General features: G+C 50.0%; 2 protein-coding genes across 6 annotated transcripts in view; one reads left to right on the forward strand and one right to left on the reverse strand.

Moving 5' to 3' along the window:
* Positions 1-8,919, reverse strand: part of Tpcn1 (two pore segment channel 1) — a 61,678-nt gene extending 52,759 nt beyond the window's left edge. For 3 of the 4 annotated variants that reach the window (XM_017801766.2, XM_008847478.3, XM_029570578.1), the window contains exons 1-2: positions 8,763-8,919; positions 5,057-5,292 (exon numbers count right to left, since the gene is read on the reverse strand). In XM_017801766.2, the coding sequence (XP_017657255.1) occupies positions 5,057-5,168 (112 nt within the window). In that variant the 5' untranslated portion in view covers positions 5,169-5,292; positions 8,763-8,919. The remainder of the gene's footprint in view (positions 1-5,056; positions 5,293-8,762) is intronic. The other variant, XM_008847479.3, reaches the window with a different exon arrangement.
* A 236-nt stretch (positions 8,920-9,155) lies between these two features.
* Positions 9,156-12,420, forward strand: part of Iqcd (IQ motif containing D) — a 20,371-nt gene continuing 17,106 nt past the window's right edge. The window contains exon 1 of one of the 2 annotated variants that reach the window (XM_008847480.2): positions 9,156-9,320. The gene's annotated coding sequence lies outside the window, so the exon portion shown is untranslated. The remainder of the gene's footprint in view (positions 9,321-12,420) is intronic. The other variant, XM_017801769.2, reaches the window with a different exon arrangement.

Raw genomic sequence — 12,420 nt, forward strand, 5'->3', positions numbered from 1 at the left:
GACACAAAGGGCTGGGAAGCTGAAGGTTTCGAGTCTCCATTATGAGGCTTTATCTCAGCATGCTGGGTGCTCGCTCATTTTAATTGGTGCCACCAATGATCTGGTGACACCTGGCATCCTGCCTTGGCAAGGTCTATAAAAGCCAGGGGAAGGACTCTGGCAGAGCCAAGTGCCCAGGCCCAGTGGGAGGCTGTGAAAATCTAATTGTTCTTGGTCTCCAGCTGCCTCAGTGTCCCTGCACGGTGGCAGCTACCCACTGGGCTTGGAGTGAGGCAACATGGATTCACCTCAGCCAAGGGTCAAGATTCCCACACACAGCAGACATTCCACAAATGATCTTAGTCTCCAGCTCATGCCATGGCTGGCCAAGCATAGACCACATGATCCACAGAACTGCACCAAGTCTCTACCCTCCTGATTGGGAGATCATGGGGGCTGTAGTCTGTAGCTAGGGTGCTGCAGTGTAGGGAAGCCAGATGCAGCCTCAGTTAGGATCAGAAGCCTGGGGCTAGACTTCAGATCCACCCCCCCAGCCATTCCACCATGCAGGGTGCAAGTGACGAAAGTCACAGAGGACATTTAGGCGTCCTTCTCTCTGACCAGCACGCTGGGGACACTTGGTCTGAAAATGTGCAGAATAGAAGCTACATCAAGTAGTCCACTTGGGCTAAATATTGAGAGCAGCCCCACGGCTCCCTTCGTCTCCTACTGGCCTTATCTGCCTGAGGCCAGCAGCTCTGGCCATCTTGACGGTACCTGGTGCCATCTGGCTCAGACCGAGTGAAGCCTCTGCTAAAGGAGTCAGGGTGTCACATGTGGGTCCCTGCAAGGACAGTGGCCTTCCACTCTATAAATATGGCACTGTGTCTCAAGCAACTCTACAGTGGTAAAGCATTAAAGTGAAAGAGAGAGAACTCTGTTCTGTCCCCTTAGGCTGATCTCTGCATGGCTTGGCACTTGGAGTCCCTAACAGGCCCACACCTGACAGAACCTAGGAGACCAGAGGCCTTGCACTCCTCAGCCACCCTTGTATCCCTGATCCTTTTCTCATCAGAAGATACAAGTGTGGAACTAAAGGCACAAAGAGGGCAAAATCTGCATGCGAAGTGGCTTGGAACTGCCAGGAACCACCAGGACCACCCACTGGGTCGCCAGCCCTCACATACAGCCCCGGCCTCTGTTCAACAGGCTGCTTCTAAAACCTGCCCTGCCACCTGCCAGCCTAGGATCCTTTTTCCAAGTTATTTTTCATTTCCAGGTTTTAAATACCTCAGCCCCTACCTGTCTCCTTTACCATTCTGACACAGTCACTCACTAGCATCTCAACAGACGTCTTACAGCCAAAGATGCTGGTGTCTTCGATAAAATCTACATAGGGAGACAAGCCAAACTTTGCAATTTCCTAAAGGGCTAAGGCTCCAGAATGAGGTTATGGGCCACTGGAGGCACAGCCAGACTTGGGAACCTGTATCTGAGGAAAGCTTACAAGGGCTGTGAGCTGAACTATGTCCTCTTAAAGTTCATGTTAGCCAAGTATGGTGGTGCATTCCTTTAACTCCAGTACTCAGGAGGGGAAGCAGGAGGATCAGGCCAGTCTGTGCAACACAGCGATACCCTGTCTGAACCGCTCTCCATCCCCAAAAAAGAAAGAAAAAATTCCTGGGGCTAGTAAGATGGCTCAGCAGGTAAAGGCAATTGCCGCCAAATTTGATGACCTGAGTTTGTTTCCAAGGACCCACATGGTGGAAGAAGAGAACTGACTCCTGCAGTTTGTCCTTTGTCCTCCACATGTATACTGTGGCATGTGCATGCACACACATGTACACACACAGACAAATAAATGTAATAAAAGTATTTACTAAAATAAATTCCTATGTCAAAGTGCCAACCCCTAGTACCTCAGGTGTTAGTACCAGTGGAGGTAACTGAGATACAAGGAGGTAATGTGCGTGGGCCACCAATGAACAGGCCCAATCTTCTAAGACAGACCTTCAGACCAAGGTGAGGAGACACACTGTGGGTACCTGTAAAGCATACAGAAAGGCCTAAGAAGGACCTTGCTGATGCCTTCATCTTGGCCTTCCAGCATCCAGCACAGTAGAGCTGAGGAGGTGAATGTGTGGGCGGGTAAAGCCCAGGGTACTTTTCAATGGCCGCATGAGCACCCAAAAATACTAGGCGGGGAATGGAGGCCCAGAGGCAGAGGAAGACCTCAGGGCTGCTGGATCAGATAGATTGAAGGCTGGGCTTCCAGGCAGGCCCTCGCTCTCAGGAAGCCCTCTTGGTCTCCATGGTTCAGGTCCACGTGGGTACCAACTCTCTCCCACTATCTGTCCTGCTGGATACCCAGAGTCTACAGTGGCCATAGACTGAAGCCTGTGGTCTCTGGGACAAATAGCCATTTGTGGGGAAATGAGACTCAAGACATTGGTGTGAGAGCAGAGTCGGGATGGGATGTCACTCAACATGTGATGAGGGCCTTCCTTCAGTCACTCTCATGAGCTTTAGATCCCAGAAACCTAACTATGTTCATCTCACACTGCCTGAGGAGTCCCTACACCTGCAGGCTCTGAGCTAGGAGATACAAACATGAACAGGACTTCCTGCCTAGCAAGTGATCCGACAGCTAAACAAGCAATTACCACACAGAAAAGTCTCTGGTAATCAGGAAGCCCATCAAGACAGCTCATCAGAGGTCAGTGAGTCACTAGCTCTATCCAAAGGAGAAGTTTAGAGAAGACTTCAAAGAACCGTGTGAGCAGCAGGAGTTTCCAGACCCAACCAGCGTCAGTGAACAAACAGGAAGCTAGGGAAGGCCTTCCAGCAGACTGCCTTGGTTTAAGACAATATGGGACTTGCAGAGCTGAGGACAGTGATACTGTAGACTGACCCAGGAAATAGGACCAGTCAGGCAAGAAGGTGCTGGAACAAACAGGCCTGTAACAATGAGTAAAACAGCTCAGCTCCTCCTTATAGGAGGACTCACCCCCAGCTTGGCTGCTTCAGAGGGATCTGAAAGCATCTGAGCTTTGTGATACGGAGATTCCAGGTTAGATCAGGCTCAGACTGACTATTCCTAGATGGCAGGGATGGGGGACCTTGCACAGAAGGTGTGAAAATCTGCAGGAAATAGCCAGGCCTGTGCAAAGGTCTTTCCTTAGGGAGGTCCTGCTTCTCCTTAGAACTGGATGTAGTCTCCAGTTCCTAGAGCTTTTAGCAAGCGATCCACTAACACTGTGAGAGAGGAAACTGTGGCACTAGTACCCTGGCAGAAAACATTATGCCCTATGGTGAGAGATGTGCCTCTCTGGTCCAAATAAGCCTCAGACTCCAGCAAGAACCTAGAGTATAGTGAGTTTCACTGTCTAGCCAGTTCATTTCCTCCTCCGGCTCCCTACCAGTTCTAAGCCTGCTCCTGGTACAGAAATGGGATGCTCCTCTCACTTTCATGGCATGGGAGGGCTGGACCTGCCCCCACCTTGGCTGCTTTGGAGGAACCTGAAAGCATCAAGACAGCCAAGGTTCTCATTTAGAACGAGCCTGCCTGTTGGCAACAGAAGGTACCCCATTAGCAGAAGGTACCCCTGGACCAGTCACTCCCCCTTTGGTCCACACCCTTGTGCAGAGGACAGTTAGCTAACTTCTCTTAGACTGTTTCTTCCTCTATAAATTATAGATAACAATAACTCTATCTTGAGGTCACGTGATGAACCAAGCATGTGCCAGGCCTTGTGTTCAATATTCAGGACAGCCAAAAATGAACACAGATAATAATAATTGCAAACACCTACACTCACATGCATTTAAGAGATCGTGAGGAAAAATGGTGGATGGGAAAAGGAGAGGGAGGAGCAAGAGAAGAAAACAGAAGAAGGGAAGAGACTTTAGCAGGCCCGAGTCTGAATCTCTCTTCAACCACTGGCTGGCTATGTGGCCTTGGGAAACTTCCTCAACCTCAATTTCCTCCTCTATAAAATGGGAAAAATCCTGTCTCCTTTGCCAGGGCATCCTAGAAAGAAAGCAGGTAAGAGCTAGAAGTAGAGCCAGTACTTCGTAGGCTGCATGGTACTTAGGGAAAGTCTGACTTGGGTTCTCATCCTGGATCAGCTCAGTCACTTGAGATGGCAGTGAACATGAGGAGGCAATGACGGCTGTTTGTAGGGAGCCAGAGCACCAGTGGACCCGCACCCCAGAACACTGCTCTCCTTCATTCCTTCCCAGGGGGAGACGCTGAGCTCCGCAAAGCCTGACTGTTCTATCTGGACAAAGGAGATGAAGGCGCCAGGCTTGCCACTGCCTGATCCATGGCATCTTCCCTGTGGGTGTGTTGTCCCTCCATCCCTCTGCCCTGGCAGTCCATCTTCACTTTTCAGGGAGTCCCGAAGTCCTGCTCTGCAGTCTCAGGACCTCCGCAAAGGCAAGTTATTTTAAGCCTTTCCTGAGCCCTCATCCTGAACAGAGTGATGGTTTCGGGATGAGGACCAGGAAGGGTTTTAAGGCTTCTCTCTCTGCCAGAAACACACTTAAGATCTACAACATTTATGGCTCCCACCTCTCTTGGATTGCCTTTGATTCCCAGAAAGACAACTCGAAACCCCAAAGCCTCAATCAATACAACATGAGGCTCCCCGTCCACCCTATCCCAACGGGTTGGGGACTGGAACATGCAGAAAGCGACACTGCCCCCCCCCCAGACAGCTCAGGTGAGAACTCAGAGGCTAGTGATGGAAGACTATTTTTTATTAATAAGGAATGGGTCAGGGAAGAGAGCAAAAGAGTAGGCTTGCCTGAGGCCCCCTAGTAGCAAGGACAAAGCTACAGTGTATTAGAGAAGCAAGTGACTGAGGGCTAAGAGGGCTCTGGCACAGGTCCCCGAGAAGCTTTAGAAGACCAGGCAACAGCATCAGAGGTCCACAGTCTCGTCAGAGCAGAGTCTGTGTCACACTTGGAACAGGTGACAAAGTTCTTGCTTCCCTCAGCAGACTGCAGCCCACCTGCCTCTCATTCCTATACAGACAAGCTGTGAGTCCACTCGCCCACCCGTCTACCAGCTTACTTTTGCTGGGCAGTTCCTCTTGGCCCAGACCATTGGAGGGAGCCAGTGGGGCACTGCCACCCTCGTCCAAGGTCAGGATGAGCGGCACGTCGTCGTCTAAGCTCACAGCCATGTTCCCCGTCCTGTGGTCCTCAGGATGCGATGACCACAGCTTTAAATAGTCTGCAGCTTGAGGTCCCGTTCAAAGCCACTGGGCCAGAGATGCTTCTCAGAACCTGTGCCATCAGAGGCATCTTCTAGGGTTTGGAGGATAAAAAAAGAAAGATGATAATTAAAACATAACCATTACTGATAAAGGTGGTGTTCTAGAATCAGGCAGTAGTGATGGACGTGGGAGCTGGGGCCGGGCTGAACACTAGTGAAGTATCTCTACTGTTTTCAATGGTGACTCTCACAGTATGCGAATTATATTCCACCTTTTTTTTTGTTGTTGTTTGTTTTTGAGACCACCTCCCAAGTGATCAACTGGGATCACAGGCATGTGCCACCACAACTGATTTATGCAGTGCTGGAATGGAACCTAGGGCTTCATGCCAGCCACATCCCTGGTCTTCTACTTCAATTTAAGAGCTGGGAGCTCCAACACACACTGTGATCCCAGCACTAGGGATTACAGAATTCAAGGCCAGCCTGGACTACACAGAAGAACAGTCTCCAGAACACAGCCCCAAAATATAGATGAATAACAAGAGTTATGATGGTATATGAAAACACAAATATGGAGGGAGGTGACATCAAGTATGGGGGACAGGCCTGTAGTCCCAGCACTTGGGAGTCTGAGGCAGGAAGATCAAGAGTTCAAGGCCAGCCTTGGCTACATGATGAGTTTGAGGCCAGCCTGAACTACATGAGACTATCTCAAAAAATAAAATCAGGTAGTTAACTAATTAAACTAATAGAATTTGAGATGATGTGGCTGGTGAGATGGCTCATCAGGTAAAGGCGCTTGCCACGCAAGCCTGACAACCTGTGTTTGAACCCTCATACCCAACTGACTCCAAAAGTTGTCCTGACCTCCACACATGCACCTTGACACGCATGTTCACACACATAGACCACACATACACAATAATAATTATGAATAAAATTAAAAAATAAAATATGGAGAGGGCTCCTATAAGAACAAACTGACAAGTTGGGGGTAATTATGTCTGGAGAGTAAGATTAGGGTTAGCATGCTCTACAGACATGCTTCTTTATGCTTATCTGTGTGTGTGTGTGTGTGTGTGTGTGTGTGTGTGTGTGTGTGTGTATTTTATAAAGATTTTAAAGACCAAAAAAAACCCAGAGTATTTACTATATCTACTAGCAATTTATGAATAAAAGTTGACTAAGATCACACTAACCGTCCTACATGACAGGTAGAAACAAACTGATTGAGGAACTTGCCTGGGAGGTCAGTTAGAAAGTCAAGCTTTGCCCTGTGTGACTTCAGGCCCACCTTCCTTGTCTCTACCCTGCAGAGCCTTTTGAGTCCCCAGGCCTTATCCTTAGATAGCACCAGCAGGATTTGAGCGTGCCAGGCCACCCAGGCTTGCCCTGATCTCTCTCCTTTTGTTTTTGAAAACCAATTTTCACTTTATCTTCTTAAGCACCCTCTCAGGAGTTACATATACTTCCAAGACTTTGCTGGTGATCAGCACATGCATTCTTGTACAGACACTGTCTTAGCCTCTAGATTTAGGCATCTGAAAAGGAAACGGGACAAGGATGTTTTTACAATTATACCCGGAGTCCCTCAGAAGTGCTCATCCTAACACTCGGAACTAGCCTGTTAGAGCTGTACTTATATATCCCATTCCTACTTAGGAGGACCAAAAGAAGCCAGGACTCAGCAGATCTGCCTGAAGACCTTTGAACTTGAAAACAGCAGCAGGGTACCGCCTCCTGCTGCGGCCTCAGCACTGGATGGATTCTGTCTCCAGACCAACCCATTGCAGGACAGTTTGGCAATGACTCTTTTCAGGGATGACAAGAACATCAACAGGCATATGACAGCACATCTTTCTCAGAAGGGGCAGAGGCAGAAAACACATCCTTTTGCAGTCTGCTAAGCCTGTAACTCTCTACCCAGCAAGCTTCCTGTGAGTAGACTTTTTTTTCATATCCTCCAGATTTGGGGATTTATTGTGTTTTGAAAATCTCAATAGGGGAGAGGCAGAAGAGGAAATACTGTAAGATACCATCATTTGGCTATCTTAAGAATTAGGCTTTATTTTGTATTTTGACTTAACTTTTTCCTTTCCCAGTACTGAAGATTAAACCCAGGGCACTGTGCAGGCTGAGCATACACTCTACCCAAGCAACATCACCAGGCCCTGGTTTAATGTTTTACGTACTCCATAGCAGAGGAAATATATGAGCTTTGGCAGTGTACTCTGCCCTATTTATTTGGAAGGCAAGAGACTCAACTCTCTCATCTCATCACAAACAGGTTTCTAAATGTTGAGGCTAGTAGCCATATTGCTAATGGGTATTAAAACTGTCTAATTGCCAGGCGTCATGGTGCACGCCTTTAATCCCAGCACTAGGCAGAGGCAGGATCTTTGTGAGTTCAAGGCCTGCCTGGTCTACATAGTGAGTTCCAGGACAGCTGGGGCTACAGGGAGACCCTGTCTCAAAAAGACCAAAAATAAAAAAAGTGTTTAATAATGCCTCTGTTATTGCCTTGTCCCCCAATGTCTAGATTCAGTGTCACAACTTGGGTAGGGTATCTAGATATTTGGAAGAACACTATCTACAGCATATGGCTGAGATCTCATCACAAAAAAGAATCTCCTGGCTCACAGTCAACTTTAGGTAGGGTTCCCCACTTTACAGGTGGCTTAGAGTGAATACTTGCCTCTCCTTAAGTGAACAGCCAGAAGAATCCACATCATATTTCAACACAAGCAGGGTTGAGTTCAAGAATCTCCCACTTAATCACCGTCTGGTAAGTATTCCTAGAACCAGCTCTCCACTTAAGTTCAAACCCATGGGTCACTTTTTTGTTGTTTACTGTCTTTTGAGACAAAGTCTCACTACTTAGCCCAGGCTAGCCCTGAACTTGCCGGCCTGCTGCTTCAGCCTTCCAACAAACCCATCTCTTTACAAAAACAGAGAAATGTGGCCCAGAAGGGGAAGGGAACTGCCCAAGGTCGCAGTGCAGGGGCAGAGCTACAACTCGGGGCTCCATGGGTCCTACCCCAGCCCTCCTTAGGCAGGCTTTGGCTCTTTCTTTCTGGAGAGGGCGGAGAGGGTCACCACCGGAGGAAGGTCACCCCTATAGGAAGTCCTGGGGTCAAAGAGCTAGTTGTCATCCCGCGGTACCCTGGTGCAACCTGACTGGGGCAGAAGTCCACGGCCAGGTCACATGAGAACACAACCCAGGAGGCGAGCCCGAAGGAAGGAAAGAAGGAAGGAAGGAAGGAAGGAAGGAAGAAGAGGCGCGAGGGCCAACTCCAGCTTTAGTTCGGGGTCCCCACGCGGGGGTCGCCCCAGGAGGAGCGAGAAGGGGTGCAACGCCCCCGCCCAGGCTGCAGGGATGGTAGCACACGGGCTACCTCCCCGACACCCTTCCGAGCCCACCCTGCCAGCCTTTCGCGCCGCGAGCTCCCAGCCACAGCCCGGTCTCCGCGCCCTCTGACCCCTGACCCCTGCCCTCCCGCAAAGCCCTCGCACCCCTCGGATTCTTACACGCACCACCCCGGAAGCCCAGACCACGCACCGGGGTCCGTACCACGCAGCTCAGCCCGTAGCCGCCGCCCCCGCCGCCGCCGCCGCCGCCGCCACCGCCGAAGCCCCGATGCGCGAGCCACGACAGCCGCCACCACCGCCTCGCCGCTGCCACAGCAGCAGCTGCGCCAGCCCTAGCATCCGCCGCCTCCCGTCACTCAGCCCCGCAGGCCCCGCCCTATCTCCTTTGCAGCGACCTACTGGCCAATTAAGCTGTCGCGACGAATGATGATTGGCTAATATGCACGTCAGTCACTGATGAGGAGGCAGTACTACAAAGCCCCACCACTTCCCCTCCCACTTCCCCAGTGCCCTACTCGTTCTCCTACAGGGAGTCCCGGGTCTTTCCATTGGTGGAGCGGCAGAGAGACGGTGCTTTTGATTGGTCAGATCTCAAGAGGTGGAGTTGACACAGCCTGACTAGAAGTTAAGTGGTGGAAAGGGAAGTCAGTCAAACACAGAGTCCCGCTTTCTGAGATTGGCGGGTAACCTAGCAACACACAGCGGAGACAGAAACTGTAGGCAGAGAAACTTGGAGTCTGTGGAGCAGGTGAGTAGAAGGCCCAGGCTGTGGGCTGTGCGAATCGGGCAGAGCAGTCCTGTGACTCCCGAAGGGTCGGCGGTTCCACTGTCGTTCCACGCGGCGACTCCCAGCCCTACCTTGGCCCAGAACCCCTCCTAGGCCCCTGGAAGAATCACCCAGCATCCCCTTCCCTGCGTCCTCTTTTGAGTATCCCCGTCCGAGTATCCTCTTCCGAGTGGAGGATCCCCTTCTGAGCATCCTCTTCCGAGTGTCCTCTTCCAAGCACCCCTTTCTAAGCATCCCCTTCTGAGCGTCCCCATCTGATCAGTCCCATCTGAGCATCCTCTTCCGAGTGTCCTCTTCCAAGCACCCCTTTCTAAGCATCCCCTTCTGAGCGTCCCCATCTGATCAGTCCCATCTGAGCATCCTCTTCCGAGTGTCCTCTTCCAAGCACCCCTTTCTAAGCATCCCCTTCTGAGCATCCCCATCTGATCAGTCCCATCTGAGCATCCTCTTCTGAGCATCCCCTTCTAAGCGTCATCTTCTGTCCTGTCTTTTGGCCCCTCACCAGTTATTTCACGGCTCCACTCCTCATCTCCCAACAGTACCTGTTATGTAGACACACATGGAAGTGAACTTACTTCAAAACGAACGTTAGAGGTGGGGAAGGGGTTGGTTTGTCATGTCTCCTCCATCCCACTAAGGGCCATATGTTCCAGGATCAGTACATGCTTAAAATAGATGTTTTTTTTAAGATTGATTTTTACTATTTTTTAAAATTATGTGTGTGTTGGTATATACATATAAGTACAGGTGCCACAGAGGCCAGAAGAAGGTGACAGATCTGTTTGAGCCCCACACACACAAGTGGGGGCTGGGAACTTAGGGCCCTCTGAACGAACAGTAAGCTTCCTTTACTGCTGAGCCATCACTCCAGCCCACTTATTTTGATTATATACTGAATTTTGTCTCTCATGATAACTTGAGAATTTAACTCATATCCCATCTAAAATGTGGTTTCATTATGCATTCTGAAGACAAAGGGAATTTGTGAAGATTAAGTGAGGAAAGTCTATGAAGAGGTTGGCATGGACCAGGCCCACAGAGTAACTGCTCAGCCAATAATAACAACTTCCCTGGCCTCTACAACACATCCTTAACACTTCCTGCTTAAACATTTCTAAGGACATTCTCTTGGTTTATCCCTTAAATATCCATATATTCAACATATGTTTACTGAGAGTTTATTGTGAGTAGTAGATCCTGCCTGGGCTACATGACAGCCTGCCTCATCATCTTGAGAAAGATGGCTCTGCAGTTAAAAGTAGGAATCTTTTTTGCAGAGGACCTGAGTTTGATTCCCAGGACCTTGGTAGGACCCCTCACAACCCTATGTTGCTCCAGCTCCAGGGGACCCAGTGCCCTCTTCTGGTCTCTGAGGGCACCTGCACAGACAGACAGAAAGATACACACACACACACATACACACACACACACACACACTTAAAAATAAAATGAATCACTGGGTGTGATGGTGTATGCCTTTAATCCCAGCACTCGGGAAGTAGAGGCAAACCAGTGGATCTCTGTGGGATTGAGGCCATCCTGGTCTGCATAGCAAGTTCCAGACCAGCTGGGGCTACGAGGAGACCCTGTCTCAAAATACATGAATATATACAAACACTTTCAAACAAAGTGGATAGTAGAAGGTAAGACTCAGACCTACAACTACCTTTCTCCCTGCTCCAACCTCACCCTCCACTCAGAGCCAAAACCCAGAGCTTGGGAGTTGAAAGCAGCTATGACAGGCTGCAGAGGCTGAGCCCCCAGCTCCAGCCTCCAGGTGGACAAACCATCCAGAGTGTCCCCAACAGGGCTTCGGTAAGAACCCACTGCAGATAACTGGTATCTGTTGGTACAGTAATTTTAGAGTGGGGTTTATACTCTGTCCCAGTGAAAACTTAAGATAAGGGAGTCTCGGGACTGGAGAGATGGCTCAGTGGTTAAGAACACTGACTGCTCTTGCAGAGGACCCAGGTTCGATTCCCAGCACCCACATGGCAGCTAATAACTGTCTGTAACTCCAGTTCCAGCAGATCTGACACTTTCTTCTGACCTCCTCAGGCATTGAACGACACACGTGCACTTACACACATGCAGGCAACACATTCATACTAAAAATAAAATAAATAGGAGCTGGAAAGATGGCTCAGTGGTTAAGAACTCTGGTTGTTCTTGCAGAAGACCCGGTTTCAAATGCCAGCACCCACATGGCAGCTAACAATTGTTGGTAACTCCAGTTCCAGGGGATCCGATATTTTTTAAATTTTTTTTAAAAAGAGAGAAGGGAGTCTCCCAGCTCACCCAATGCTGACACCCACACACTTCCTTTGGTACTAAGAGAAGGTTGAGGGATAGGCTCAGCACCACTAGCTTATGCTCAACCAGGGTACCAGAAGAGGACCTTTACCTCCTGAAGTGATTTCCCACCTCTACCAACCCCTGTTGATATGGCTCTGATGGTCGTGCATCCCTCCCCAGAGAGCTAAGAGACTGGCTCAGAGCTATTCCAAGAGTCCCCAGCAGAGTGGGGCCAGCACCCAAGTGTCCTAGCACCCAGTTGGAAATCTCTTCGTCCTGGAAGATGGTGACTTCAGATGGCACAGAGAACAACTCCTCAGACAGGGCTGGGTGAGACCTGGGCACACTTGCCTTCCCACCTGGGTGAAGCACTGGACTCTTGAAGGGGGAAGCCATTGAGTCCTGTAGCTGAGCAAGATGACTGTTCCCAGAGCAACAGGACTTAGCTGGGCCACCCCTACCTGGGGACACTTGGCAGTGTCTGGAGACTTGGGTCCATCTGGTCCTGAACGAAATAATGCTCTTGGCATCAAGTGAGCAGAGGACAGGGTGCTGGTAAACACCTTGTTTTACAGGAGTGAGCCCCAGCAAATGGCTCCCAGAACCTCAGTTTAGTGAGGCAGAGGTCTAGCACAGAGGCAAACACTTGGAATTCCAACTGAAGCAGGAGGTTGTGAGATTTGAGGCCAGACTGGGCTACATAGTAAGACCCTGTCTCCAAGAGGGGAGTGGGGAGGGAGGGAGAAAGGGACGGGGGGAGGGGGGA

This window comes from Nannospalax galili, unplaced genomic scaffold (assembly GCF_000622305.1).
Source record: "Nannospalax galili isolate Female #2095 unplaced genomic scaffold, S.galili_v1.0 scaffold120, whole genome shotgun sequence".
NCBI lineage: Eukaryota > Metazoa > Chordata > Mammalia > Rodentia > Spalacidae > Nannospalax > Nannospalax galili.